Source organism: Mauremys mutica, chromosome 12 (genome assembly GCF_020497125.1).
Source record: "Mauremys mutica isolate MM-2020 ecotype Southern chromosome 12, ASM2049712v1, whole genome shotgun sequence".
Classification (NCBI taxonomy): Eukaryota; Metazoa; Chordata; order Testudines; family Geoemydidae; genus Mauremys; species Mauremys mutica.
Genome location: NC_059083.1, coordinates 16,044,808 through 16,071,606, shown reverse-complemented (window position 1 = coordinate 16,071,606; position 26,799 = coordinate 16,044,808). Strand labels below are relative to the sequence as shown.

The following is a 26,799-nucleotide window of genomic DNA, read 5'->3' as shown; positions in this document are numbered from 1 at the left end:
TGTTTTTCCTGGCCCTGCCCCAGGGGTCGGTCAGGAGGAAGAATTCAAGGAACGCGCGGGGAGCTGGCACTGCCGGAATGGAATGTCCTGGGCCAGACGCCCCCGCGCCCTTCGTCACCCTCCGGGACTGATTACGAAATCGGCCCTGGCACCGCCTAGCGTGTTACAACATCCCTGCTGGATGCCTGGCGCAGGGTGCTGCTAATGAGGAATGACAGGGTTGGGTCGAGGGGGTGCTGGCTCTATTCTGGCCCCAGGGCCGGGCGACTGGCTGGCTGGCAGGGGGACTGGGGGAGATGGGATGGGGGTCTTTCCCCTCTAGGGGGTGCTGGCTCTATCTGTATCAGCAAATGTGTGTGTGTTGCTGTCTCGCACGCTCATGTGCACACACACTGACACAATCACTGCAGGTGTCTTTGTGTGTATTGTGGTCGCTGTGTGTGTCATTGTGTCTGTGCCAGCATGTCTATGTGTAGTGCCAGATCTATGTGTGTGAGTGCGAATGTCTGTGCATTACTGTGTGTGTGTGCGTTGCTGCCTGAGTGTGTATTGGCTGATCCGTGCCCAGTGTGTGTGGCTAGTGGGCTCTGTCTCTCTGCGGGAATGTAGGTTTGTGTGTGTGCCAGCGTGGCTGCATATTGCCATCTCTGTGCCAACGTGTGTTGCTATTTGTGTGTGTGTGTTGCTCTGTGTTTTTGTGTATGTGCATTGCTCTGTGTGTGTCAGTGTGTGCATTGCTCTGTGTGCGTGTGTCAGTGTGTGCATTGCTGTGTGTGTCCATAGGCGCCGACTTATATGGGGCTCTGGGGCTTTAGCCCCATGAATAAATCCCAAGCAGGGGCTCTGCCCCACCAATGTTTTTTCTCCCCTGCTTGGAGCGCCCCCCCCGCCGCTGCCGCCGCCGCCGGCAGGGCTGCCCAGAGCCCTTTAAATCCCAGCCGCCGCCGGGAATCAGAGGGCTCTGGGCTGCCTGCTGCAGCGGGAAGCCCAGAGCCCTCTGATTCCCGGCGGCGGCTGGGATTTAAAAGGCTCTGGGCTCCCCGCGGTTGCAGGCAGCCCAGAGCCCTCTGATTCCCGGCGGCGGCTGGGATTTAAAAGGCTCTGGGCTGCCCGCCGCAGCAGACAGCCCAGAGCCCTCTGATTCCCGGCCGCGGCTGGGATTTAAAGGGCTCTGGGCTGCCTGCAAACGCGGGGAGCCCAGAGCCTTTTAAATCCCAGCCGCGGCCGGGAATCAGAGGGCTCTGGGCTTCCCGCCGCGGCGGGGAGCCCAGAGCCCTTTAAATCCCAGCCGCGGCCGGGAATCAGAGGGCTCTGGGCTGCCTGCAACCGCGGGGAGCACAGAGCTTTTAAAATCCCAGCCGCGGCCGGGAATCAGAGGGCTCTGGGCTCCCCGCCGCAGCAGCCAGCCCAGAGCCCTCTGATTCCCGGCCGCGGCTGGGATTTAAAGGGCTCTGGGCTGCCTGCAACCACGGGGAGCCCAGAGCCTTTTAAATCCGAGCCGCGGCCGGGAATCAGAGGGCTCTGGGCTCCCCGCCGCGGCGGGCAGCCCAGAGCCTTTTAAATCCCAGCCGCGGCCGGGAATCAGAGGGCTCTGGGCTTCCCGCTGCAGCAGGCAGCCCAGAGCCCTCTGATTCCCGGCCGCGGCTGGGATTTAAAGGGCTCTGGGCTGCCTGCAACCACGGGGAGCCCAGAGCCTTTTAAATCCGAGCCGCGGCCGGGAATCAGAGGGCTCTGGGCTTCCCGCTGCAGCAGGCAGCCCAGAGCCTTTTAAATCCCAGCCGCGGCCGGGAATCAGAGGGCTCTGGGCTGCCTGCTGCGGCGGGGCGCCCAGAGCCCTCTGATTCCCGGCCGCGGCTGGGATTTTAAAAGCTCTGTGCTCCCCGCGGGTGCAGGCAGCCCAGAGCCCTTTAAATCCCAGCCGCGGCTGAGATTTAAAGGGCTCTGGGCTCCCCGCCGCAGCGGGCAGCGCAGAGCCCTCTGATTCCCGGCTGCGGCTGGGATTTAAAAGGGTCTCAGCTCCCCCCGGTTGCAGGCAGCCCAGAGCCCTTTAAATCCCTGCCGCGGCTGAGTTTTTAAGGGCTGCGGGCTCCCCGCGGTTGCAGGCAGCCCAGAGCCCTTTAAATCCCAGCAGCGGCTGAGATTTAAAGGGTTCTGGGCTCCCCGCCGCAGCGGGCAGCCCAGAGCCCTCTGATTCCCGGCCCCGGCTGGGATTTAAAAGGCTCTGGGCTCCCTGCGGTTGCAGGCAGCCCAGAGTCCTCTGACTCCCAGCCGGGGCTGGGATTCAAAGGGCTCTGGGATCCCCGCGGCTGCCAGCAGCCCAGAGCCCTTTGAATCCCAGCCTCTGTCCGCTGATTGCCCCCTCCCCAGACCCCTGCCCCAACTGCCCCCCAGAACCTCCACCCCCTATCTAAGCCCCACTGGTCCTTGTTCCCCAATTACCCCCTCCCGAGACCCCTGCCCCTAACTGCCCCTTGGGACCTCAGCCCCTATCTAAGCCTCCCTTCTCCTTGTCCCCAACTGCCCCCTCCTGAGACCCCACCCAACTTCCCCCCCCAGGACCGCACCCCCTACCTGTCCCCTGATAAACCTCTTAGACTCCCATGCCTATCCAATTGCTGCCTGTCCCCTGACTGCCCCTTCGAACCTCTGCCCCATCCAACTCCCCCTGCTCCTTGTCCCTTGACTGCCCCCCGGAACTCCCTACCTCTTCTCCAACCCCCAAACTGCTTACTGTGCCACTCAGACCAGCGTATCTGGCTCCATGCAGCTCCAGACAGTTGCTGCCATGCTCCCCCATGGAGCCCACAGCCCTCTCCCACCCCCAGCACCTGCCTTCCAGATTTGAACACCTCAAAATTCAGGAGTGCTCAAGCTCGGTTTGGGCAGCTTTTACTTCATTTCTCCCAAATCAGTTTCCCCTGCAAGGTGCCAACTGAAGGTGTTGGAGAACAGAGAGATCAGGTGGCCTCCTAATGCCTGGAAAAGAGACAAAGGCCGGAGGAGGGAGTGTCAGTGCCTGTGCGGACTTCTGGGAAGTGCACGGTGTGGAAGGGGATGCTGTGATGCTTTGGAACAACTCCATACAAAGCCAGTCAGGACTCTGGGGGAGCCTCCTCTCTCGGAGCATACTGTCTCCAGGGCAAGAAGCTTACACCTTCCTGGGTCTGACCTCGAAGCATTCAGCATGCCCTTCCACGTCATGCACTTTCCAAAGTGAGTCTGCCCAGGCTGGTCCTGGGGCAACCAGAGGTCGCTGCACCCCAACTCTGCAGTCAGATGTGACTCTCAGCCAGACAGTAAAACAGAAGGTTTATTAGATGACGGGAACACAGTTTAAACAGAGCTTGTTGGTACAGAAAACAGAACCCCTCTGTCAGGTCCATCTTGGGGGGTGGGGAGCCCAGAACCAAGTTCTGGGTCTCTCCCAATTTCCCCAGCCAGCTCCAAACTGACACTCCCTCCTCTGGCCTCTGTGTCTCTTCTGGACAAGGAGGCCACCTGATCTCTTTGTCCCCAACACCTTCAGTTGGCATCTTGCAGGGGAAACTGAGGCACCCACACAGTATTCAGAGAAAATATTAAGAACATTCCCACTTCATCACAACAGATGCAACAAAATATAATACCGTATATTGAAGTAGGCAAGTGCTGCTTCTGACTTTCCACTTTTAATTGACCCTTGTAATCTTGTGGCGCTGACGCGTTGTAGCTTCATTTTATATCGGCTTACAGGGCGGGAGCGGGGGGGCACCACCATTTTGGGCCCCACCAAAAATTATACAAACCTGCCGCCTATGTGTGTGTCAGTGTGTGTGTGTCAGTGTATGCATTAATGTGTGTCAGTGTGTGCATTGCTCTGTGTGTGTCAGTGTGTGTGTCAGTGTATGCATTAATGTGTGTGTCAGTCTGTGCATTGCTCTGTGTGTGTCAATGTGTGTATTGCTCTGTGTGTCAGTGTGTTTGTGTGTCAGTGTATGCGTTGCTCTGTGTGTGCCAGTGTGTGCATTGCTGTGTATGTATTGCTCTGTGTATGTGTCAGTGTGTCTCTCAGTGTGTGCGTTGCTTTGTGTGTATGTGTGTCAGTGTGTGCATTGCTGTGTGTGTCACTGTGTGCACTGCTCTGTGTGTGTCAGTTTGTGCGTTGCTCTCTGTGTGTCACTGTGTGTTTGTCAGTATATGCGTTACTGTGTGTGTCACTGTGTGCGTTGCTCTGTGTGTGTATTGCTCTGTGTGTCAGTGTGTGCGTTGCTCTCTGTGTATGTCAGTGGGTGCACGGTCCGTGTGTGTGAGTGAGTATTGCCACCTCTGTGCGTTGCTGTATCGGTGTGTGTGGCAGCGACACCGGATGTGTTACCATCGCTCTGCCGGCGTCTGCTCATTCGCTGCTCTGGCTCTGGCGCGGTGCACATACGGCTCTGCCTGTGTTTGCATCCAACTCCCCCTTCCTCAGCCCCCCGCTTCCCGCTGGAGTCCGGGTCACCCCGCAGCCACTTCACCAAAATAAAAACCCCGCTCTCCTCCGAGCCGGAATCGAACCAGCGACCTAAGGATGACTCCGGCAGCGCCCTACAGTCCTCCGCTCTACCAGCTGAGCTATCGGAGGGAGGTGCCTGGGGCCCTGAGTCACGCCTCTTAGTGGTGACGCCCTGCAGGGCTGCCCAGGAGAGGATGTGTCTGGGGCCAAGGTGCAGATCAGAAGGGGCAGCTGTGTGTGTGTGTGTGTGTGTCACCATCTGTTTCTCGCTCTCATCCGGTTTGTCTCCTTCCCTCTATTTCCTCTGCCCTACGCTCTCTAGGGTGACCAGGGAGCAAGTGCAAAAAATCAGGACACTTTTTTTCAGTGTGTTTGTGTGTGTGTGTGTGTGTGTGGTGGGGGTGGGTTAGGGTGACCAGATGTCCCGATTTTATAGGGACAGTCCCGATTTTTGGGTCTCTCTTATATAGGCTCCTATTACCCCCCCACCCCCTGTCCCCTGTCCCGAGTCCCGATTTCTCACATTTGCTGTCTGGTCACCCTACGGGGGGGTATAGTTGCAAATATAAGACAAAGCCCCTGATACGGAGACGTCTGGGCACCCTACTCTCGTTCTGCCTGTTTCAATCTCTCTTTCACCACCTGCTGCCTGCTGAGGGACCGGACACCTTTTCGACCTTGCTTTGCAATCTGGCTGCATCGGGTGCATCCGTCAGGAGGTGGAGTTGTGGGGACCGGCTGCGGTGCGCCCGGTGTGTTGAGTTCATCCTTGCGGTGGGGGCGTTTTCCATTGCAGACCCCTCAATCGTTTCGAATAAAGGGGCAGGGACCCCTTTGGAAATCTTAGACACCATCCACAGGCAGCAGCTTGGAAACCACCGTTCTATGGTCATGACAACCGTCCGCGGAGCCCTTAGACGTTACCGGGGTCCGCAGACGACAGGTTGAAAATGGATCATGTCTAAATCGTGTCACTGGGTGTGTGTTAGACGGGATTCGATGGGGAAGGAAGGTGTTTGTTTGCCACATCTTGATCTGGGAAATATGTTATTTTTATACAATCAGAGGACAACGGGAAGGGACCTCGACAGATCATCTAGTCCGGTCCCCTGCACTCAAGGCAGGACTAAGTATTATCTAGACCGTCCCTGACAGGAGTTTGTCCAACCTGCTCTTAAAAATCTCCAGTGATGGAGATTCCACAACCTCCCTAGGCAATTTATTCCAGCGCTTAACCACCCTGACAGTTAGGAAGTTTTTCCTAATGTCCAACCTAAAGCTCCCTTGCTGCAATTTAAGCCCATTGCTTCTTGTCCTGTCCTCAGAGGTTAATGAGAACAATTTATCTCCCTCCTCCTTGTAACAACCATTTATGTACTTGAAAACGGTGATCATTTTTTTTCTTTTTCTCTGCCTCTTTCCATCTTCCCTGCCTGCACCTGGCTACTCCAGTACCTTGCATCAAACCCTCTGTAGCTCAGTGGGTCTTTCTCTTTCACCAGCCTTCTGTGTCTGCCTCTATGTCCCGCACGGGACGGAGGGAAGAAAGTGAGACAGATGAGGAGGAAGAGGAGCAGGATCTGAACAAAAAGCCAGGCAGAGACAAGGTTAGCACCAAGGTAGACCGGCAGACACCCCTAAGAAGAGTGACATCAACAACAACACCTATTCCTTCGATAGCTCAGCTGGTAGAGCGGAGGACTGTAGAATGCTAATAGAGTCATCCTTAGGTCGCTGGTTCGATTCTGGCTCGAAGGAAGGTGCTTTTTCCTGCCTGTTTCCAATACGATATCATCTAATAGCCTCGGGATCGGGGGAGGGCAATGGCCCCTCTGCCAAAGGATGGGTGTGTTTCTCTTCCCACAGCTCCCTGCTTTCTGGACGCCTGCCAAGTCACTCCCTCCACTTCAGGTGCTCGTGTTAGATAGGAAGATCGTTGCTGTCTGTGCAGCGCCTGGCACAACGGCGCCCTGATCTCAGCTGGGGCAGGGACTGTCTCTCGCTGTGTGTCTGTGCAGCACCTGGCACACTGGGGCCCTGATCTCAGCTTGGGCAGGGACTGTCTCTCGCTGTGTGTCTGTTCAGTGCCCGGCACAACGGGGCCCTGATCTCAGCTGGGGCAGGGACTGTCTCTCACTGTGTGTCTGTGCAGCGCCTGGCACAACGGGGCCCTGATCTCAGCTGGGGCAGGGACTGTCTCTCCCTGTGTGTCTGTGCAGCGCCCGGCACAACGGGGCCCTGATCTCAGGTGAAATAGCAGCTGGCCCTAATAGGGACAAAATTAGGGTAATAACCTATCTGTCTGTGCAGCTTTAAAATTTGTTTCCCAAGACTGGATTATGAAGAACAGACAATGGTTGGAGCAAGGGGGCCGATGTCAGGACAGCTGGGTTTTATTCCCAGCTGTGGCAGGAGAGTGGGGGTCTCGTGACTGGAGCGGGGGAGCGGGGGGGGGGGGCGGGGGCTGGGTGTCAGGACTCCTGGGTTCTATCCCCAGTTCTAGCAGGGACAAGCTGGTCTAGTGCTTAGAGCATGGTGGCAGATGGGAGTCAGGACTCTTGGGTTCTACTTCCTCTCCTCACTGTTTAACAAGCAGCTAGACATCTGTGACTCAGTTTCTCCTTCGGTACAGTGGGGCAAACGCTCCCCTCCCTCTCGGGGAATGTCATTAACAAGCGTCTGCAGAGAGCAGGTGCCTTTCACAAGCTCTGCCTCGCTGGCAAGCTTTGATGTGTCGCTTCCTCTCCAGGGTTGGCTGGCGCTTGCTGGATTCTCCCCAGCTCTTTGCCGGGCACGGCATTTCCTGGCCTGGAGGCTTGGCCTTTCACTAGTTATAGTGGTGACCTCTGGGTTCTTTGTCCTGCCTGTGCCCCTGACGCCCATTGTACATGTGGGCCAGGCCTAGCCCGTCCCCAAGATCAGAGCAGCGCCTCCCCATTACGCAGGGTAGCATCATAGGAAGCCTCTTTTCACCGGGGAAACTGAGGCACCGGAACGTGACTAAAGTCACACAGCGAGTTAGCGGCACAGCCGAAGAGAGAACCCGGGAGTCCTGACTCCCAACCCCCTGCCAGTTCTATTCCACTAGATCGCACTCCCTTCTTGGGGCTGGGGACAGAACCCAGGAGTCCTGACTGCCAGCCCTGCCTCTGCTCCAACTCGCTAAACCCCACCCCTCCCCCAGAGGTGGGCACAAAACCCAGGAGTCCTGGCTCCCAGTCATCTGCCGGTGGGCGTCTCGTGGCTAGGGCTGGTGGGGGAGCTGGGTGTCAGGACTCCTGGGTTCTATCCCCAGTTCTAGCAGGGACAAGCTGGTCTAGTGGTTAGAGCACGAGGACAGATTGGAGTCAGGACCCTTGGGTTCTACTTCCCCTCCTCACTGTTTACCAAGCATCTAGGCACCCGTGACTCAGTTTTTCATCTATCCCACTAGATCTCACGCTCTTCTCAGGGCTGGGCACAGAACCCAGGAGTCCTGACTCCCAGCCTCCCTGCTCTAACCCACTAGAACCCCCTCCCCGAGTCGGGGAGTAAACCCAAGAATCCTGGCTCCCAACCCCCCCGAGATCACAAGACCTTTGCAGAACCAGTCAAACCCACATGCTACCTGTGCCGCATTCCTGCCAGGGAGAGAAGCTGGCGGAGTGGAAGAACCAGACAGTTACGCAAGGGGATGTTTACCTGGAGCCTCTCCAGCCCCTGGGGGATGCTCCTCCCTCTCCGCCCACGCCCTGCATAAAGGGGAAGGAATTGCCTGAGCAAAGAGAAAGGAGCCATGGAAGGCCGGGGACCAGTGGCAGAGTTGCAGCGCTCCATCATCTGCCCTATCTGCAGGGGTCCCTTCAAGGACCCTGTGCTGCTGGACTGTGACCACAGCTACTGCCGAGCCTGCATCACGGGCCAGTGGGAGCGGGAGGGGGCGGGGGTGCTGTCCTGCCCCCAGTGCCAGCAGGTCTTCAAGCGGCGCAGTCTGCGCACCCACGTCAAACTGGCCGTGGAGGTCAAGATTGCCCAGAACCTCAACGCCAAGACGGCCCAGGAGGCCCTGGTGGCCAAGCCCCGCCGGCGGCGCGGCGGCTGGATCCCGGTGTCGGTCATGCCAGAGGGGCAGGTAGGTGGCTGGTTAACCCACGGGATGCCCTGCTGCAGGAGTCTAATCTGTGCACGGGAGGGTGGCCTGGGAGACAAAGCACCGGGCTGGGCCACAGGACCCCTGGGCTCTTTTTCTGGCTGTGCCAGTGACTTTGGGCACTTCACTCTCCCGAGCCTCAGTTTCCCCAGCTCTAAAATGGAGCTAATGATCCTGACCTCCTTTGCGAAGTGCTTTGAACTCTCAAGATGAAAAGCACACGCGCGAGGGGTTATTATGGTTATAATGTAGGCTCCAGCGCAGCTCTCGTTGCTGGGGAGCGGAGCGCCTACCTGTCGTGCATGACGCAACTCACTGACACATCTGTCACCGGCTGTGCATTCTCCCAGCCACCCCCCCCCCACAGGGGAGATGCTTGTGCAGGGGAGTGCCTTGTTTTGGTAGGGTTGTTTTGTTGTTTTCTTGAATAATACAGGCATGGAGAGCCTGGGGGACCTAGGGATGGGGGGTAAGAGGGGTCCACAGAGATGCTGCTATGAAGGGTGGGGGGAGAATGGGAGACTCTGGCATGGGGGAGGGGGGACGCAGAACTCCCGGTGTGGGCGGGGGGAGGCTGGGAGGAGACGTGATTCATTGATTCCAAGGTCAGAAGGGGTCATTGTGATCATCTGGTCTGAGCTTCTGTAGAGCAGAACTACCCCCCCCCCAGAGTGGCTCCCGGTCTGGGGGGCAGGGAGGGGAGAACGGGGGGGGGGGCACACAGCACCTTTGCCATGGGGGGGGAGTAGGGAAGTGAGGGGAAAATTGGAAGCCCTTGGAATGGGGGGCAGGGAGAAGGGAATGCCAAGAACTCCTGTTTGGGGGGGAGATGGGAAGCATCTGGTATGGGGACACACAGAGCTCCTCTCATGTGGGGGCATCAAAGCCCTTGCCATGGGGGTGGGAAATGGGGGAACGGGTGCCCCCAGAGCCACCAGTCTGGAGGGGACACAACTGGGGACCTTGCTATGGGGAGAGGGAGCCTGGAGCTCCCCTCCTTGGGGGTTGCTACCATGGAAGAAGGGGAGGCACCCAGAGACCCTGGGAGGGGGGAACACAGAGAGTTTGAGGTGGGAGACTCGGAGCCCCTGCGCGGGGCCTGAGCCGGGTGCAACAAGCCAACGCCGGGGATTGAACCACGAACCCTGGGGGCTAAACACAGGAGCTACTATCGCTGGGTCCCCCGTGAGGCCTGTAACAGTCACCGGCCCGGGCAGCAAGGGGGCTCCCTCCCACGCTGAGCAGTGGGGCTGGGTTTTAAGGCACCCTGGCTCCAGCTCGTGACCCTCCTCCAGTTCCCCCCATCCCCGTGCTGTGGTTCTGCCTGGAGGCCTCACCCCCCTGCGTTACGCCAGGCGCTGCACAAAGCAAATAGCAGCTCCCAGGTTCCCAGGCCGGTCTTGCGCTGTGAGGTGCACTGGGTGTGTATGTGGGGGGGAGGTTTTGACAGCTCCCTCGGAGGCACCCAGCACACGACCAGTAACGGACGCTGAATGGGCCCTGTTGGTCTGCTGTGGATGGCGGGGAGCCGGGATACCGGGCTAGATGGGCCCCCTGTGATAGGCCGATTCCCATGCAGGGTGTCCATTATGTGACGGGCAGGCTGGAAAGGTTATGGGTCTGTTATTTCAGTGCTGCCTACACGCAGGACCCCTTTAACTGCCTCCCACGGTAGCCCAGCACCCATCCCGGTCCCTATTTTACTGGTGGGGAAACAGAAATATAGTCAGGGAGGCCTGACCCATCCAAGATCCCGACTGCCCCGCCCGACCCCCTTCATTTCTAACCCAGTGGCTCTCAAACCGGGGTACGCCGCGGTCTTCCAGGGGGTACCTCAGCTCCTCTAGCCATAAGCCTAGTTTTACAACAGGCTGCATAAAAAACAGCAGAGACGTCAGGCCAAACTCAGGTTTCAGACAGACAGTGTCGGGTTTATCCTGCTCTATAGACTATGCACTGAAATGGAAGCACCAGATTTCGATTCCCCTTGGTTGCCTTGGGAATGCTCTGGTACCAAGGAGAACATCAGCCCTCACAGGGGCTGGGACACTTGTATTTTCAGGTCTGATTTTGTGAGCAGGCAGGCCAGACAAATCGGCCTCCTGAAAGGGGGACAGTAGCCTGGAGAGGTTGAGAGCCGCTGGGCTAGTGCAAAAGGGTCTAGCTGTGGTTTCCATTTGGGTACTGGGGCTCCTCCCACTAAGCCATTCAGCCTTAAAGGTCATGGGGGAAAGCACCAGCCCATCACAATGGGACAGTGCCACCATTAGACTCCCCTGCCTCCCCAGAGCTGGGGAGAGAACCCAGGAGTCCTGGCTCCCTGCCCCCCCCCTCATTCCAACCCATTAACCCCTGCTCCTCTCCCAGAGCTGGGGATAAAACCCAGGAGTCCTGGCTCCCTGCCCCCCCCCCCCTCATTCCAACCCATTAACCCCTGCTCCTCTCCCAGAGCTGGGGATAAAACCCAGGAGTCCTGGCTCCCAGCCCCCCCTCACTGCAAGCACTTGACTGCACATGCAGCTGGGCTCGGTGCCCAGGTGCTGTTTACCTGGCGGTGGCAGCGGGCCAGGCCAAGGCGTGGAATGTAAACACAGGCTGCGCCCTGGGGCCCTGTCCTCGCGAATGAGTCAGCAGCCCCCGGGGCATGTGGAAATCCTGTCACCAGCCACCGCGACCCGCCCGCGGAACTGTCCCGGCTAGTCCCACCGCATCCTTCCCCGGCTCGTCACAGACCTTGGCGCGCCGCACGCACGAGCCGTGCCAGCCCCACTCACCCTCTTGGAATTTACGAGCCGGCCACGTCAATCTCTCCTCCTGGCACCAGCCCACCCGGGCACGCCAGCCTCAACCCCGTGCCGTGGGCAGCTTGGGCTGGGCCCGGCCAAGCCAGCGCCTCTTGCCCAGCCAAGCTTTCTCCTCGCCCCCTTCCCCTGCGGGCTCCTTTCCCTTCCATCTGCTTCCTGACCCTGTTCCAGGGCACGGAGCCTGATGGACCCAGCACCACACACTGCTACCACCTGGGTCTATGGTGGCCAGACAGCAAGTGTGACAAATCAGGACGGGGGTAGGGGGTAATGGGCGCCTATAGACGACAAAGCCCCCATGGGTGGTTAGCCCCCCTGGCCCCTCCCCTCCCACCCAAGGCCCCACCCCTACCCCACCATTTCTGGCCCCCCTTGACTACTGGATCCCCCCTCCGCTGAGGCCGGAGGAGCCTGCCCCGTGCCCTGGCCCAGCTGCCCCGAGCCCTGGCCCGCCGGCTGGTCTGCCATAGTCGCTGGCCGGCCTGACCCCTGGCCCAAATCCCTGGCCACTGGCCAGATCCTCTGGCTGCTGGCTGGCCTGAGCCGCCCCTGGCCACTGGCCATCCCTATCTGCTGGCTGGCCTGGGCCGCCCCTGGACACTGGCCATCCCTGGCTGCTGGCTGGCCTGGGCCGCCCCGGACACTGGCCATCCCTGGCTGCTGGCTGGCCTGAGCCGCCCTGTACACTGGCTATCCCTGGCTGCCGGCTGGCCTGGGCCACCCCTGGACACTGGCCATCCCTGGCTGCCGGCTGGCCTGAGCCGCCCCTGGACACTGGCCATCCCTGGCTGCTGGCTGGCCTGGGCCGCCCCGGACACTGGCCATCCCTGGCTGCCGGCTGGCCTGAGCCACCCCGGACACTGGCTATCCCTGGCTGCTGGCTGGCCTGGGCCGCCCCTGGACACTGGCCATCCCTGGCTGCCGGCTGGCCTGGGCCGCCCCTGGACACTGGCCATCCCTGGCTGCTGGCTGGCCTGGGCCGCCCCGGACACTGGCCATCCCTGGCTGCTGGCTGGCCTGAGCCGCCCCGGACACTGGCTATCCCTGGCTGCCGGCTGGCCTGGGCCGCCCCTGGACACTGGCCATCCCTGTCTGCCGGCTGGCCTGAGCCGCCCCTGGACACTGGCTATCCCTGGCTGCCGGCTGGCCTGGGCCACCCCTGGACACTGGCCATCCCTGTCTGCCGGCTGGCCTGAGCCGCCCCTGGACACTGGCCATCCCTGGCTGCTGGCTGGCCTGGGCCGCCCCTGGACACTGGCCATCCCTGGCTGCTGGCTGGCCTGGGCCGCCCCTGGACACTGGTCATCCCTGGCTGCCGGCTGGCCTGAGCCACCCCTGGACACTGGCCAGATCCCCTGGCTGCTGGCTGGCCTGAGCCGCCCCTGGACACTGGCCATCCCTGGCTGCTGGCTGGCCTGGGCCACCCCTGGACACTGGCCATCCCTGGCTGCCGGCTAGCCCGGGCCGCGAGCCAGCCAAGTACTGAGCTTCAAGTTTCCGACCCGAGCTGAGCCCCCACCAGCTACAGGAGAGAGCAGCCATTTTAGCACTTTTGAAGAGTTAAAAAAAAAATTGTTACGGGTTGAGTGGAAATCAAAGTTTTTGAAATGTTTGGTGAAGGGAAAAGTGTGGGGGGGGAAATCATTCTGAGGCGAGCAAAACATTGTGTTTCAATTCTGACCCTTTAAAAACTATTTTTGAATTTTATTAAAAATAAAAGGAAAGAAACTTAAGAAGCGACAAGTTGTTTCCTACCAAAAAATTGAAACATTTAGATTTTTGGGCGGGGGAGGATTTTTTTTTCTAAAATAAACAGCTCGGCTAAACTGACACAAATTTTGTGGGGGAAATTGCTTGTTTTTCTTTCAAAACGAACAATTCAGCGAAGTTGACATGAATTTTGACTTTAGTTTCCAAAATGGAGAATTTGGCAAAACAGATGCAAATCCATGACACAGTAGTTTACCAAATCTGCATTTTTTTACCCAAAAAAGTTTCTACCGAAAAATATCCCCCAGCTCTGTCCAACAGCTCCTGTCCCGTGGCCCATATCCTGAGTCTAATGACGTCTCTCTCTGTCTTCTCTCCACCAGGGTGTCGGGAAAATCTGCAGATAGTGAGTGCCCCTTTCTTCTTCTGCATGGTGTAAGTTGACGGGCACAGGGCCTGGCACGGATGGCACTATCACCGGCCACCATTCACCTGCCCCCAAGGCCCCGATCTATGATTTCCCCCAGGTGTGAGCATGGCAGAGAGGAATGGCCACAATCCAAGTGCCAGCTCCATGGGGGGACGTCCGGCCCTTGAGAATAGGGCATGGAGCTTAATAGGGGAGGTGACACCAACAGCTGATGGTCCCAGGGTCAGTGATGGAGTGTGGGGAGAGTGGCACAAGAAATGCCTGTGCTGCGGCGAGTGGGACAGAAGCGCAGTAGGGGGCACTTTCCTCTCCCACTCAGTGCACACCCCAATTCCCCAGTGTGGCACTAGGGGGCGCCCTGATGCCATTGGGCCATAAAGCCGCTCAGGGTTATTAAAGCTGCTTTCCCCTCAAAGCCGGACCACTGATACTGAATTCCAGCGGGTTTAATTCCACCGCCATAAATTCTCCCAGCTGTTGCCGTTCCATACAAGATCCTTCTGCGCTCCCTGTCCTAACTTTCTGCGCTGCTCTTAACCAGTGGCAGCGCCCCCACCCCAGAAGTAGCTGCATCTCACCTCTAAGGGAGCGATCCCCGTGGATTGTCACGATGCAGCTACCTCCCACCCCAGAAGTAGCTGCATCTCAGCTCTAAGGAGCGATCCCCATGGATTGTCACGGTGCAGCTACCTCCCACCCCAGAAGTAGCTGCATCTTAGCTCTGGGTGGGTGATCGCTGTGGAGAGTCATGGTGCAGCTACCTCCCACCCCAGAGATGGCTGCATCTCCGTGCTGGTGAATGACCCCAAGGAAGCATTTCTGTGCGGCTGTTCTCACCCACCGACCCACCCAGGTGTGGCTGCATCTCAGCCCTGGGTGAACGATCCCTGTGCAGCGTTGCTGTGGGGCTGTTCCCCAACTGCTCCACCCCAGAGGTGGCTGCATCTCAGCACTGGGCAAGTGTGCGTAGCATAACAAGCCTATAGATCCCTTTGGGGTGATTATCATCCATACCCTCCCTCTCTCTCTGCAGCTAACGTGACACCGGACCCTCCCCAAACCGTCCACTCTGACGCGAGCCTCTCGGACAATATCAGGACCGTCCACCTGGGCCTTGGAGAGCAGCCCTGGCTCCCAGACAACGTGCTCCGGAGCCATGCCAGGCGGCCAGGGTGTCTCCTCCAGCCACATGCAGCAGAGCTCGGGCACGGCACATACAGTGATCCCCTGCGGATAGGACTCAGCCCCGCGCCCGCAGGGGTCCCCCTCCGGAGAACAGGGACAATCTGAATGTCGATGGACCAGCCCTGGGGACAGACGCAGAAATGGCTCCCCCTAAGAACAAAAGTGGGACCCACTGGCCCATCTTACGGAGCACAGCTAGGAAGAACCGTCTGGGCTAATGATCAGAGCCGGTGCCCCATGTCCCATTCCCCTCCCCGAGCCAGCTAGTTTCCCTGTCCTGGGCCAGATCGGATCCCGGGACAAGATTAGAGCCAATGCCCCATAGAGGGGAAAGGTTCCATGTCCCATCCCCTGCCCCCCTGAGCCAGCCAGCCCCCCAACCCTGGGCCAGATCAGAGCCATCGAGGGGAAAGGCCCTGTATCCTAATCCCCGAACCAGCCAGTCCCCCCCAGCTTGGGGCCAGATGAGGTGGGCCCGTATCCCGTTCCCCTACCCCACTGAGTATTTTCATGCCGTCTGCTCTCTCGTCTCACCAGAGTTTTCCCTGCCGCTCTCCGCTGCAGCAGTGTTGTATTCTTGTGTGGCTGCCCCTGGATTTTGTATTTAGTCCAGTGCAGGCCGCTATTGTGATGAATTATATTTTTTTGAGCACAAGAGGAAAAAATAAACTCCTCCGGGAAACATGGGCCAGCCAGTCCTTCGCTCTTCGGTTTTCTTTTGAAGACAGTGGTGTGCCCCTGAAACCCCTCTATGCCAGCAGGCAAGAGAATTTCCTGCACCTGGCACGTGCCATCTGGCTCACCCAAGATCTCCCGGGTGGTGTTAAATGAAAACACGGGTCACATTGGTCATTAATAGCAGCGTGAGGTATCAGCACAGATACTCGCTGAGACATTTCCGATGGCTGCTGCTGAAAATCTGTCCCGACCGGTAGCCAGGCAGAGCTCACAAACAAGTTTCTGCCAGCCAGTGCCTGCAAACTCACCTCTCTCTGCAGTCAGCCAGCACAATGAGCACTCCTTTGACATACAAAGGCCACAGGGAGAGGTGGCACTGGAGAATGGACTGGGCGGGAGGTATCCTGACTAGGGGCTGACAGTGAACTTTGGGGAATATTCTGGGATGCCATCCCTTTACCATGCGCCAAGGAAATAACTGAACAGTGTGATTAGCCATGAAAAAACAGGATCATCCCAAAACTTGGGCAAAAACCCTTTGGGGCACGGAAAACGTGATTGGTCAGTTACGTTTAGTCCCTAGGCAGCACGTTACGATTTCATTTACTATGTAGCCGGGCAGATCCATTAGCTGTACTCACTGGCTCTTGGATCTCCCGGGACTGGCTGTTTTCACTATCAATATCCCTCAGTGCCGTGGTACGGAGTTGAGCGCTGGAGTCGAATCAGACAAGCGGGTGCGCGCGCCATTCCCAGATGAAGGCAGCGGGCCTGGGATGGCTGCAAGTGGTTAAGGGCTGCAAGTGGTTAAGGGCTGCACGCTGCAGGGGAACATGGCAACGGGTATGGAGAGTCGAGTGCCTGATTGTCCTGCCAGGGGTGAGGAGGGAGAGAGGCTCTGTCCTTCTCTCCCTGCACCTCTCCCCGGCACGTTTGACCGCACTCTCTGGCAGCCCAGCGGGGAACAGGACGGAGCCACTTCTGCCTGAGAGGCAGCTATGGCCCGTTCCCTGCCCTGGCTGGGCTGCTGGGGACAGGGGGTTTTGTCCATGTGGCTCTGAGGTTAAACCCCTTTTCTGCATCAGTGGGGATACCGGACAGCCAGCTAAGCCGTCGCATGGTTGGAGGTTCACAAGCCTTTATCCTTCCCGCTAGCGGCTTGCGCTCAGGGCCAGCGCCTCAGCGGCGTTCAGGCCCCCAACTCTCATTGGGTTCAGTGGGAGAGAGGGCTCCAAACCTCTTTAGGCTCTGGGCCTAAGTGTTTACAGTTAGGGGTGAGTCGCTAACGAGAGCTGGCTGAGAGCGGGGAAATGACTAAATGGAACCCAGGAGTCCTGGCTCCCAGCCCTGTCCCTGCTCCAGCCCACTACACCCCCCACTCCCCTCCCAGAGCCAGGAATAAAAATCAGGTGTCCTGGTTCCCAGCTCTCCCCCCACACCCACTAGGCCCTACTCCCCTCCCAGAGCCGGGGAGAGAACCCAAGAGTCCTGCCTCTCTCTGACCTCCCACCCGCTTGGCAAATCAAACTCTCGGAGAAGAATTCCTCCATAAAAGGCAACTCTTTGCTGCACGCACAGAATCCCGTCCCTGGGGGCCGGCTCATGCCAGGATGACGACAGCTTTCCTCTTCCAGGCTGTTTTTCCTGGGAGTTCCCCTCAGCCTGGCTGCGGGCAGATGGGCAGCCCCGCCTGGCTTGTTCCCATTACCCCAGCCCGGGGCCTGTACCAGCAGTTGCTGAGATGAGAGGGGCTGGGACGAAGCCAGGTCTGGGGCAGGACGCCAGCTCCTCCCAGCTAGTGTTGGAGTCCCCTCTGGGTCCCAGGTGCGGAACAATGATCCAGGAGCCTCTGCAGCCCCGGGAGGAAAACGGCTGCTCATTCGCGCTCCCCCCAGCGCCCGAGCCGCTGACCCAGCCCCAAGAAGCAGGTTCTAGAGGGCGACAAAGCCAAAGTGGTGGAGAATGACCCCTGCCCCAGTGCATTGTGGGAGCCTGCCTCAGTTATCCCCGTCCGCCCCATGGCTGGACACAAGGGCTCTCAGGGCCAGTGGGCACCTGGGAGCGCCCGACAGCTCCAGTCCCGGCCCGGCGTCTCCCTCTGCGCCTTCCCACTTCCCAAACAAGGAGTCAGTGCCCGGGAGCACAGTGTCCCCGGGTGGGGTCCAGCAGGCCTCGCTCGGCTGCCCACCGGCCCCACAGAGGGGACCGCCAAGGGGACAGAGTGGGGGCACCCAGGCCCACGCTGCCCTGGTCTTTCTGGGATTGCCAGTGGGTTGGGTGGGGCCATCCCTGTGTGCCAGCTACCGGCTCAGATTTCAGCATCAGGCTCTGGTATGAAAGAGAACCCAGGAGTCCTGATACTCAGCCCGCTCTGCTCTAACCACTAGACCCGACTCCCCTCCTGGAGCTGAGAACAGAACCCAGGAGTCCTGCCTCCCAGCCCCCTCCTCTCTCACCCACTAGACCTCACCGCCCTCCCCAGTAGAACCCAGGAGTCCTGACTCCCAGCCCCCCACCCAGCCGCTGAATAAAGAGCTGACAGAAACACTCCTGTTCAGCACTGCCCCTAACCCCCACTCTGCCTGGAGGGGGCGCTGTTCTGTTTCAGGCTGCAGTTATTTAATGAAGCAAAACCATGGCCCTTAGTGCCTGTGACAAAAGTCCCACCGCTGCTGCTCATGTGCCAGGGCCTCGGCCCACGGCATCTGTCTCTCTCTGAAGAGTCCTCGCAGCTGCAGAGAGGCTGTGTGAGCCAGCTGCTGTGCCCCACCCCAGAGGCAGCTGCCTTTCAGGGCAGGGTGAACAATTCCTCCAGCATACTGCTGCCTGGTTGTCACCCAGCTGCCACCCCTCCACCCCAGAGGTGGCTGCATTTCTGCACTGCCCATCGACCCCTGCACAGAGCGGCCGTGCTCCACATCAGAGGTGGCTGCATTTCCACTGCAGATGTATGATCTGCTGGAGGCCTTTGGATTGAGAATAGAGGAATATTAGCAGCGACATCCTGCCTTTTGGGGACACCATGTCTAATCATAAGAGCTGGCAGAAAGTTCAGGTAGAGGCAGCCCCCCGAACACAGTTGCTCATCAGGGAAAGAAGAGATACAGAGATGGGAGGGTTAAGTGAGGCATTTACGAGTTCAAAAAGGGCTAAATGAAAACATGCTGCTCTTACTCTGCGATGCACTCCCCTCCCAGAACCCAGGAGTTCTAGCTCCCAGCCCCAACCCCCCCACCCTCTAACCACTAGACCTCACTCCCCTCCCAGAACTGGGAAAAGACCCCAGGAGTCCTAGATCCCAACCTCCATGCTCTAACCACAAGACCTCACTCCTAGCTCTCAGAGTACACCCAGAGTCGCTGCACACGTGGCAGCAGCCTCTAAGGAAAGGAAATACCACCACATACGAGACACAGTGGAGCTGTGGAACTCATTGCTGCAGGACTATTTCACTGGGACGGATATTTATTGAAGGTAAACCGCAGAGCGTGGGTATGTGGAAATCAAGCATCAAGTTCATGCCCGTTACAAGGTATACAGAAAGCTTTCGAGGTGAGGGGATTAGTTGGGGGGGGACCGGTGATAATTTTTCTTATCAATTTAGAAAATAACAGGCTGTCCACCTCTTGTCTTCCTGGTTTTGCTGGAGGTTACCTCAAAGGAACCAGGAGGCAGATCAGGAGAGGCCGCAAGGGGAGGGGATTTAGAAACAGGGACTCTTTCACAAAGACAGTTTTTCTCCCAGCTGTTTTGGGGGGGTTTGAGACAAAGGCAAAGAAAGAGCATTCAACTGAACACAAATCAACGGAGCACGGGTATCCGTGATGCTGTAAACACACCAGTACTTTAGTCAGCTAGACAGACGTCCAGGGCAGACGACACCTAGATATCTAGTGTTAGAAAGAAATCAAGCAGGAAAAACAAACACCTTTTCCAGGTAAAATCCGACAAGCCTCCTTTATACATCAGGAAGAAGCATGGAAGGAAACAAGGCCACAGCCAAAGATTGTTTGTCCTCTTACCAGGACACTGTAAACGTTTTATGATCAATACCATTTGCAGCTATGAAAGGGAAAACAGGGGTGATTAAAGCTTCTATTTCAGGGCCTTGGCAGAGCCGTGTGTGTGACGGGGGCGGAGGGATAGTGGTAGGTGAGGACTGGGGGGCGCTGGCAAAGCTGTGGGGAGGGAGGAGAAGCCGAGGGCTGGGCTAGCAGGGAGCTGCGGGTTGGGAGTGAGGGGCACTGGGAGAGCTAGGGGGAGGGGTTGGGCTGGCAGGGGGCTGTGGGGCAGGAGTGAGGGGCACAGGCAGGGCTGGGTGAGGGAGGGGCTGGACTGGCAGGGGGTGTGGGGCAGGAGTGAGGGGCACTGGCAGGGCTGTGGGGCAGGAGTGGCTGGGCTGGCAGGGGGCTGTGGGGCGGGAGTGAGGGGCACAGGCAGGGCTGGGGGAGGGAGGGGCTGGACTGGCAGGGGGGGGGGGTGGTAGTGGGGGCACTGGCAGGGCTGGGGAGGGAGGGGCTGGACTGGACTGGCAGGGGGCTGTGGGGCAGGAGTAGGGGCACTGGCAGGGCTGGGGGAGGGAGGGGCTGGACTGGCAGGGGGCTGTGGGGCAGGAGTGGGAGCACTAGCAGGGCAGGGCTAACAGGGGGCTGCCGGTCAGGAGTGAGGGGCACTGGCAGAGCTGTGGGGAGAAGCCCAGGGCTGGGCCAGCAGGGGGCAGCGCGTCAGGATCAGGGGGCACCAGCATAGCTGTGCCCCCCCGCAGAAAGCAGCAGGCCGCGGCCGCTCGTGGTCACTGACACAGACGTTTAATGGAGAAGCACAGAGACGCAGCCGGCCCGTCGCTTGGTACATTCCACGCCGGGGCACCGGGCGGGACGGACGGACGACAGCAGCTCGCAGGCCACGAGGCTCACGGACAGACGCACACGCCCGCGTCCCCGGGTCAGTCCGGCGGGGTGGGGGGGCTCAGTGCTGCATGGCTGCAGCGTGGTCCTGGCCCGGCGGCTCGGCCTTGCGGGGGCTGCCCCTGCCCCCCCCGGAGCCGCCGCCCCCCCGGCCCCCGTGCTCCCCCTTCCTGTGGCCCCGGATGCAGTGGGCGTTGCCGCAGCCCTCGTCCTCCTCGTCCTCGCTCTCCGTGGAGCTCTCGCCAAAGGCCCGCGGCTTCTCGTAGATGCAGCAGCCTGGGCGGGGCGGTTACATGGAAATGGGGGGGGGGTGGAGGATAGAGGGGATGGGGAGGGGCCACAGGGGAGGAATAAGGGGATGGGGGAGCGAGGGGCGTGATGCCAGGGCAGGAGGGGGAGGGTGGAGAAGACAGAGGGAGTCAGAAGCCCCCCAGCTGTCAGCCTGCACCCAGCCCTGTGGCCCAGCTGGGGTGGGGGGGGGCTCTCAGAGCTGAGGCCGGGAGACCTGGGGGTCCTTCACCAACCTCTCCTGTGTGCGCCCCCCCCTCGCCCCCCGTTAAGCCCCAGGTGGCCATGTCCCTCTGCAAAACAGCTGAGCCCAGCAAGTCGCCGGCAATGTTCCTTGGGGAGGGGAAGTCGTCACCCCGTTGGCAGGAGCCGCTGACGGAGTAACTCTGGCATTTGGGGGATCAGCTGGAATGGGGCATGGGGCCTGTCTCTTCCCATTGGACCCCGGGGCAGAGGACTGGCTGGCTCGGGGGCCTTTCCCCTCCAGGGGGTGCTGGCTCTGATCCGGCCCCAGGGCAGGGGACTGGCTGGCCCAGGGGTGGGATCCAGCAGCAATGCTGAGGCGAAGAGGTCTGTGTTGAGCATGTGGAAGCAGAAACAGGAGGGGTGGAGAACCCAGGAGTCCTGACTCCCAGCCTCCCCTGCTCTAACCACTAGCCCCCACTGCCTTCCCCATTCTGAGAGATGTGGCTAAAGGCTCTGTACCTGGATGGGGGGCAGTCTCAGAAGGGGAGAGCCGCGGCTACTCACATTTGGACGACCTACGGCCCAAGTGCTCGTTGTCCACCGTGTCGCTTGACCACTCCACCTTCTTATCCGGCTTTCGCTTCCTCAGCTTGATGGTCAGGCTGCGGTTCTCCTACCAGGGGGGCCGGGGTGCGGGGTGGAGAGAGAGCGGGGGATGAGACCACGGCCTGTCACAGATGACCCATGGAGAAAGACCTTGAATGGCCTGGCTGGATTAGTAGGGAGAGACCTGGGATGGCAGGGGGCGCCATGCTGCAGGGAGTGGGGTGGGGGGCTCAGTAGGGGGTGTTCTACCTTGGCAGGCAGGGCTGGCCCCAGTGCAGCACTAGGGAGCGCTGTGCTGCAGGGAGTGAGGCGGGGGGGGGGGGGCTCAGTAAGGGGTGCTCTACCCTGGCAAGCAGGGCTGGCCCCAGGGCAGCACTAGGGGGTGCCGAGTTGCAGGGAGCAGGACAGGGGCTCAGTAGGGGGTGCTCTGCCCTCAAAGTCAGTGCTGGTTGTAGTGTGGCACTAGGGGGTGCTGTGCTGCAGGGAGCAGGGCAGGGGGCTCAGTAGGGGGTGCTCTTCTATGACAGTCAGGCAAACCCTCTCACAAGGCCCCCGGGAGTCCGACTGCTGCGCGGCTCCACGGCGTGTCCCTTCCACCACCGCCTTTGGAACCACGCCTGACTTCCTGGGGACCACATCCTGCGGTCGCCGTGGCTCCCACGCCTTGCTGTTTCCATGGCTACCGTGCCCTGTTCCGGCTGTGGCGGTCACCAGGGTTACCACATTCCATGGCTGCCAGGACAGACATGTTCCCTGTGTCCCTCGCCCTGTGCTAACTGATGTGCACCACAAGAGCCATGCCCTGCTGCCGCTGCCATAGCTACAACAGACAATCGTCACCGTGACAGCCACCATGAGCGTCGTCATGGGTACCACACCCCATTCCTAGTGGGATAGTTGCCCCACTCCCACTTCCTGCAGTCGCCATAACGATGTCCGTGTCACCGTGGGCACCACGCCTCCTGTCGCTGGGATGGTTGCCGTGGCAACTGCCGCCCCCCCTTTCATAGCAACGGTTGCTGTGACTCCCACAGCCTGCGGTTACTGTGGCTTCCCTGGCATCACAGTCGCTGTGACAACCAATGCCGTGGTGCCCACGATGGGTATAGAGCTCACGGAAGCGCCCAGTGGGGGCACATGCAGGTGAGGCCAGTTTGGGGGCCTCTGAATGAATTTTTTAACTAACGCTCCCCACTGCTAGTTAATCCCTGGCATCTAAGAGAGAGAACCGGGGCTGTTTAATCAAAACCGGATTTGATTTTAATGGTGAAAAATTTAAGCCACCCAAAATGAGTGTTTTCCCCTCAAATCCTCATTTCCCCTCCATGATCCCCCTCCCCCACAATCCCACAGACTTGCAAAGTCTCCAAGCCCAAATCCCCACGATTCTATATTAATTCTCCCCATGTTCCTATGATTTTATATTTAACCCCCCCAAATAAACAAAATACAACCCCCTCCACATCCCCAAGTCTACATTTTAAAAAAACCTCAAATTAAAACAATTTCCCCCGATTTTAGACCCCCAAAATAAACCCCCATATCCGTGTGATTTTATATTAAATCCCCCAAACTAAAAAAAAAGCCACTAATTCCCATGATTTTATACTAAACCCCCAGATTTAAATAAAACTTACACATCCCAGTGATTGTGTGTTAACCCCCCTCCCCCAATTTGTAAAACCTCTAAAGCCCCGTGATTTTCTATTAGCCCTACACATTTTTAATCTCTCAAATTCCTGTGATTTTACAATCACCCCCGTCCCCTAAATTAAAACAGACTGACAGGCAACCCCCGCTTGTCAAACTTTCCAGATTTTATTTTTTGTTTTAAAACCCAGTTCCTGCGGTTTTGAATGTTATTCCCGCCCCCATTTACAAAACCCACAAACCCTGAGTTTTTTTATGTTAAACTCACCAAACACATTTATAACCCCCCCCCCCAAACTACTTGGGATTATGTATTAAATCCTCCTCAACATGTACAACCCCCCAAATCCCTGAGATTTTATATTAACCCCTAAAATCACAAAAAACCCAACACCCAAATCCAGGGATTTAAAAAAAACCCAACAAATTTACAAAACCCTTAAATCCCTGAGATTTTATATTTACCCTCCCCCAGTGTTATAACCCCTCCTAAATCCCCAGGATTTTATATTAACCCCCCAAATCTACACAACCCCCCAAATCTCTGAGATTTTACATCCCCCCGCACGATTTTTTTTATAAACCTGCCCCAAATCCCTGGGGTTTTATATTAACTTCTGCAAAATTTACAACCCCAAATCCTTGGATTTTACATGACCCCCCCCCCCCATCCGGGGATTTTATATTGACACCCCCGCGGGCCCCGATCCCGGCGCCGGCCCCGCTCACCGGCTCGATGGTGACGGTCTCGGTCACGGTGGCGCTGGCTGCCCTCCCACCGGCCGCCGCTGTCGCAGTCGCCGTCGCCTCCGCCATGGCGCTGCCCGGCCCCCGCCCTCCGCGGCCCCGGTTGCCGGGGGGAAGAGTCTGCGCCGCGCACCGCCCCTGCCTCGCTCCCCGCCGGCCGCTGCGGCTGCTGCGGCTGCCCCGGCTCTCCCAGCAGCCCGCGGCAAGCGACCGCCCGGCTCCCACCACCAGCCGCACGCCACTTCCGGTCACCAGCCCGCTACTTCCCGCTTCCGGGTGCGAGTCCCGGAACACTGTCCAGCACCCCCCAGCTCCTTTGGCTCTAGAAGGAGGAGAATTCTCGGCGCGCCACTTCCGCCGTACGGGGAGCGGCGCGCATGCGCGGTCAGAAAAAAGGGGGCGGGAGAGAATTCTAATCTGAGTCACGTCCAAGGCAGGGAGGGGGGCCGTTGAGCTGTCACGTGATGGGGCTGGGGGAGGGGGGCACATACCCTGAGAGTCAGCAAGGGGGGGGTCAGTGGGACTATGGGGGACACGTGGGGGTACAGGGGAAGGGGGATGCAGTGGGGGGCTCAGTGGGACCATCAGGTGCACATGGGGAGAAGATGGATACTGGGGGGGAGGGTGTCAGCGGGCCCAATGGGGGGGGACCAGGGCTGAGTGGGGAGAACATATGGGGAAAAGGGGGCTCAGTGCAGGGTAAAGACAGAAGGGCACAGGAGGAAGAGGGATGCAGTTAGGGGGCAGGCACTGAGTGGGGAGGCCAAGGTGGATCACAAAGGGGAGGGGGGCTCAATGGGGCAAGGCCCCTGTGGGGGCCATGTGGGGAAAGGGGGACTTAATAGGGGGAATCAAGCCAGAGGGGGGGGGGCTAGGGGATACAGCTGGGGGGCAGGAACTGAGTGGGGCCATGGGGGAAGCTAGAGGGGAAAGAGGGACGGTGGGGAGAGGAAAAAGGGTGGGGCTCAATAGGGGTTGTGAGGGGACAATGACTGAGGGCCATAGGGGGAAGCGTAAATGCAGTTGGGGGCAGGGCTTGAGAGGTCCTGGGGGTCTCAGTGGGGCAGCCATGGGGGAAGGAGAGGTTCAGGTGGAGGCAGAATGGGAGATACAGTAGGGGGAACACAGAGAGATCATAGAGAGAGGGGGAATATGAGGGGAGGACTGAGTGGGGGGCATAAGGGGAGGGCAATACAGTTGGGGGTTTTGAGAGAGCAAAGGGGAAGTGGGCAGGCTCAGAGGGGGAGGGGCTCAGTGGGGTCATGGGGGGAAGGGGAGATACAGGGGGCAGGGCTAAGTAGGACTATGTGGGGAGGGGAATGAAAATGGGGGAGAAGGCAGTGGAGGACCATGGGGGACAGGGGCTGAGTGGATCATAGGGGGCAAGGCTGGGGGGGGCACATGGGAAGAGAGGGGTACACTTGGCGGCTGTGAGGCAGAGCAAGGCCTGTGTGGGGCAAAAGGGGGGCTGAGGTGGGGGTTATGTGGGGAGCTGAGGGAATATTTGGGGGGACAGGGTGGAAGGGGGGTTTCAGTGGGAACAGGGAGGTGGAAGAGGGGGATCTGTGGGAGGGGGAGTTAAGTGAAAAGGTGAGGCCATGGGGGGCTGAGGGGAAAAGGGGGAGCCATGTGGGAATGGGGGAGGAATCCCTGAGGATCTCAGATGGGGAGCAGCGTGGGGGTAACGGGTGCCCCCCCGGCATCACATGGGTGGGAGGCAGCTATTGCCCACCACTGTCTCCAGCCCTTTCTAGACAGTCCTGCATGGGGTGGGGGGAGGAAGGACTGGGGGTGGGGGGCACAGTCCTGAAGGGCCAGGCTCTGCCAGCTTCAGCACTACAGACAGTAGCAGGGGCAGGGCTGGCCTGGGGGGAAGCAGGAAGGTGTAGTCAGCATTTTAACAGGGAACTCAGGACACCTGGGGTCAATTCATGCCTCTGCCCCTACTCCATGTGGGATCTTAGGTAAGTCCTTTCACTTCTCTGTGCCTGTTCCTCCTCCCCCAAATTGGCTGCGATCTGGGGCAGGGACTGTCTCTCCCTGTGTGTCTGTGCAGCACACGGCACAACGGGGCCCCCATATTTGTGATTCTAGACCCAGGAGGAGAGTGACACACGCAGGGTTCATGTACAAAATAGGATTTTATTTACTTCTCCTTGGAGGATGAGATTGTAGCCTTGCCCAATAATATGCACCAAGGACTCCCCAGCTGGTCTGTCCTCCAGAGCCCACGATCCTGAAAGAGGGGAGCTGTAGGGATATTAAAGAAGGTTTATATTAGACATGGTTTATATGAAAAATGACTTATTGTTAATTGATGCCTCATAACTAAAGGTTTATGTTAAAAGTAAATTTGTGATTCTAACCTGCAAGCCACCAGCTGTGTCTGTGTGAAGCCTGCTCAAAGAAATACTTTGTATAAAACTTGTTAAACATTAATTAACTCTAAGTAAGCCAAAACAGTAGCTGTTATAGTGTATAGATAGAGACCCCCACCCTCTGTAAGTTTTCATCTCACTTTATCTTTGATTGTTAAAAGACAGGGAGTCTCACATAAATTGGTAACACCCCAAAAAGTAAAGAAACAGTGAAATAGATGTGATTAAGATAGAGAATGTATGTGACTGAATGGTTAGGGAGTTACCAGTCTGAAGAATTCAGTGTTGGCTGAAGAAGGTGTCAAGTGGGATCAACCAGATGACCCACCACACCTCAAAGGAAGGAAAAACAAGCATCTGACAGAATGGAGCCAGCCATCTGCTGATTGATTTAGCAACAGCAGAATGAGGCAACTCCTATGAACTAACATAGGGAAAAATCCCTATAAAACTGGACTCTAAAGACTGAGGACTTTGAGTCTATGGTTCTGATACCAACCTCCAGGAGCATCAGATGCATCTGACACAGACTCGGCTCCATCCTCATGACCAAGGTACCTGGCCAGTAACTTGGCATGAGCAACATCTAGGCTGGTAACTATAACATCTATACAGAACCTGAATGAA

At 58.4% G+C, this 26,799-nt stretch overlaps 2 protein-coding genes and 2 non-coding genes across 6 annotated transcripts; 2 read left to right on the top strand and 2 right to left on the bottom strand.

The window, feature by feature from the left end:
- Nucleotides 1-4,515: 4,515 nt before the first annotated feature.
- TRNAY-GUA lies at nucleotides 4,516-4,603 on the bottom strand. Its single transcript is given in 2 exon segments — nucleotides 4,516-4,551; nucleotides 4,567-4,603. It is a non-coding gene; the product is annotated as a tRNA-Tyr (tRNA).
- Nucleotides 4,604-6,144: 1,541 nt separating this feature from the next.
- On the top strand, nucleotides 6,145-6,232 carry TRNAY-GUA. Its single transcript is given in 2 exon segments — nucleotides 6,145-6,181; nucleotides 6,197-6,232. It is a non-coding gene; the product is annotated as a tRNA-Tyr (tRNA).
- A 2,012-nt stretch (nucleotides 6,233-8,244) lies between these two features.
- On the top strand, nucleotides 8,245-15,427 carry LOC123345754 (RING finger protein 39-like). 2 transcript variants are annotated; one of them, XM_044982803.1, is made up of 3 exons: nucleotides 8,245-8,585; nucleotides 13,501-13,523; nucleotides 14,581-15,427. In XM_044982803.1, exons 1-3 carry the CDS (start codon nucleotides 8,250-8,252, stop codon nucleotides 14,582-14,584), a joined length of 363 nt encoding a protein of 120 aa, XP_044838738.1. In that variant the 5' UTR covers nucleotides 8,245-8,249; the 3' UTR covers nucleotides 14,585-15,427. The 2 variants fall into 2 exon arrangements, with proteins under 2 accessions (XP_044838738.1, XP_044838739.1); XM_044982804.1 differs by having other exon boundaries at nucleotides 13,501-13,552.
- A 4,526-nt stretch (nucleotides 15,428-19,953) lies between these two features.
- On the bottom strand, nucleotides 19,954-24,099 carry LOC123345752 (E3 ubiquitin-protein ligase PPP1R11-like). 2 transcript variants are annotated; one of them, XM_044982799.1, is made up of 3 exons: nucleotides 21,943-22,527; nucleotides 21,356-21,464; nucleotides 19,954-20,593 (listed from the first exon to the last, which is right to left on the bottom strand). In XM_044982799.1, the coding sequence occupies exons 1-3, from the start codon at nucleotides 22,072-22,074 to the stop codon at nucleotides 20,379-20,381; spliced, it is 456 nt and encodes a 151-aa protein (XP_044838734.1). In that variant the 5' UTR covers nucleotides 22,075-22,527; the 3' UTR covers nucleotides 19,954-20,378. The 2 variants fall into 2 exon arrangements, with proteins under 2 accessions (XP_044838734.1, XP_044838735.1); XM_044982800.1 differs by lacking the exon at nucleotides 21,943-22,527 and adding an exon at nucleotides 23,777-24,099 and having other exon boundaries at nucleotides 19,962-20,593.
- Nucleotides 24,100-26,799: the final 2,700 nt, after the last annotated feature.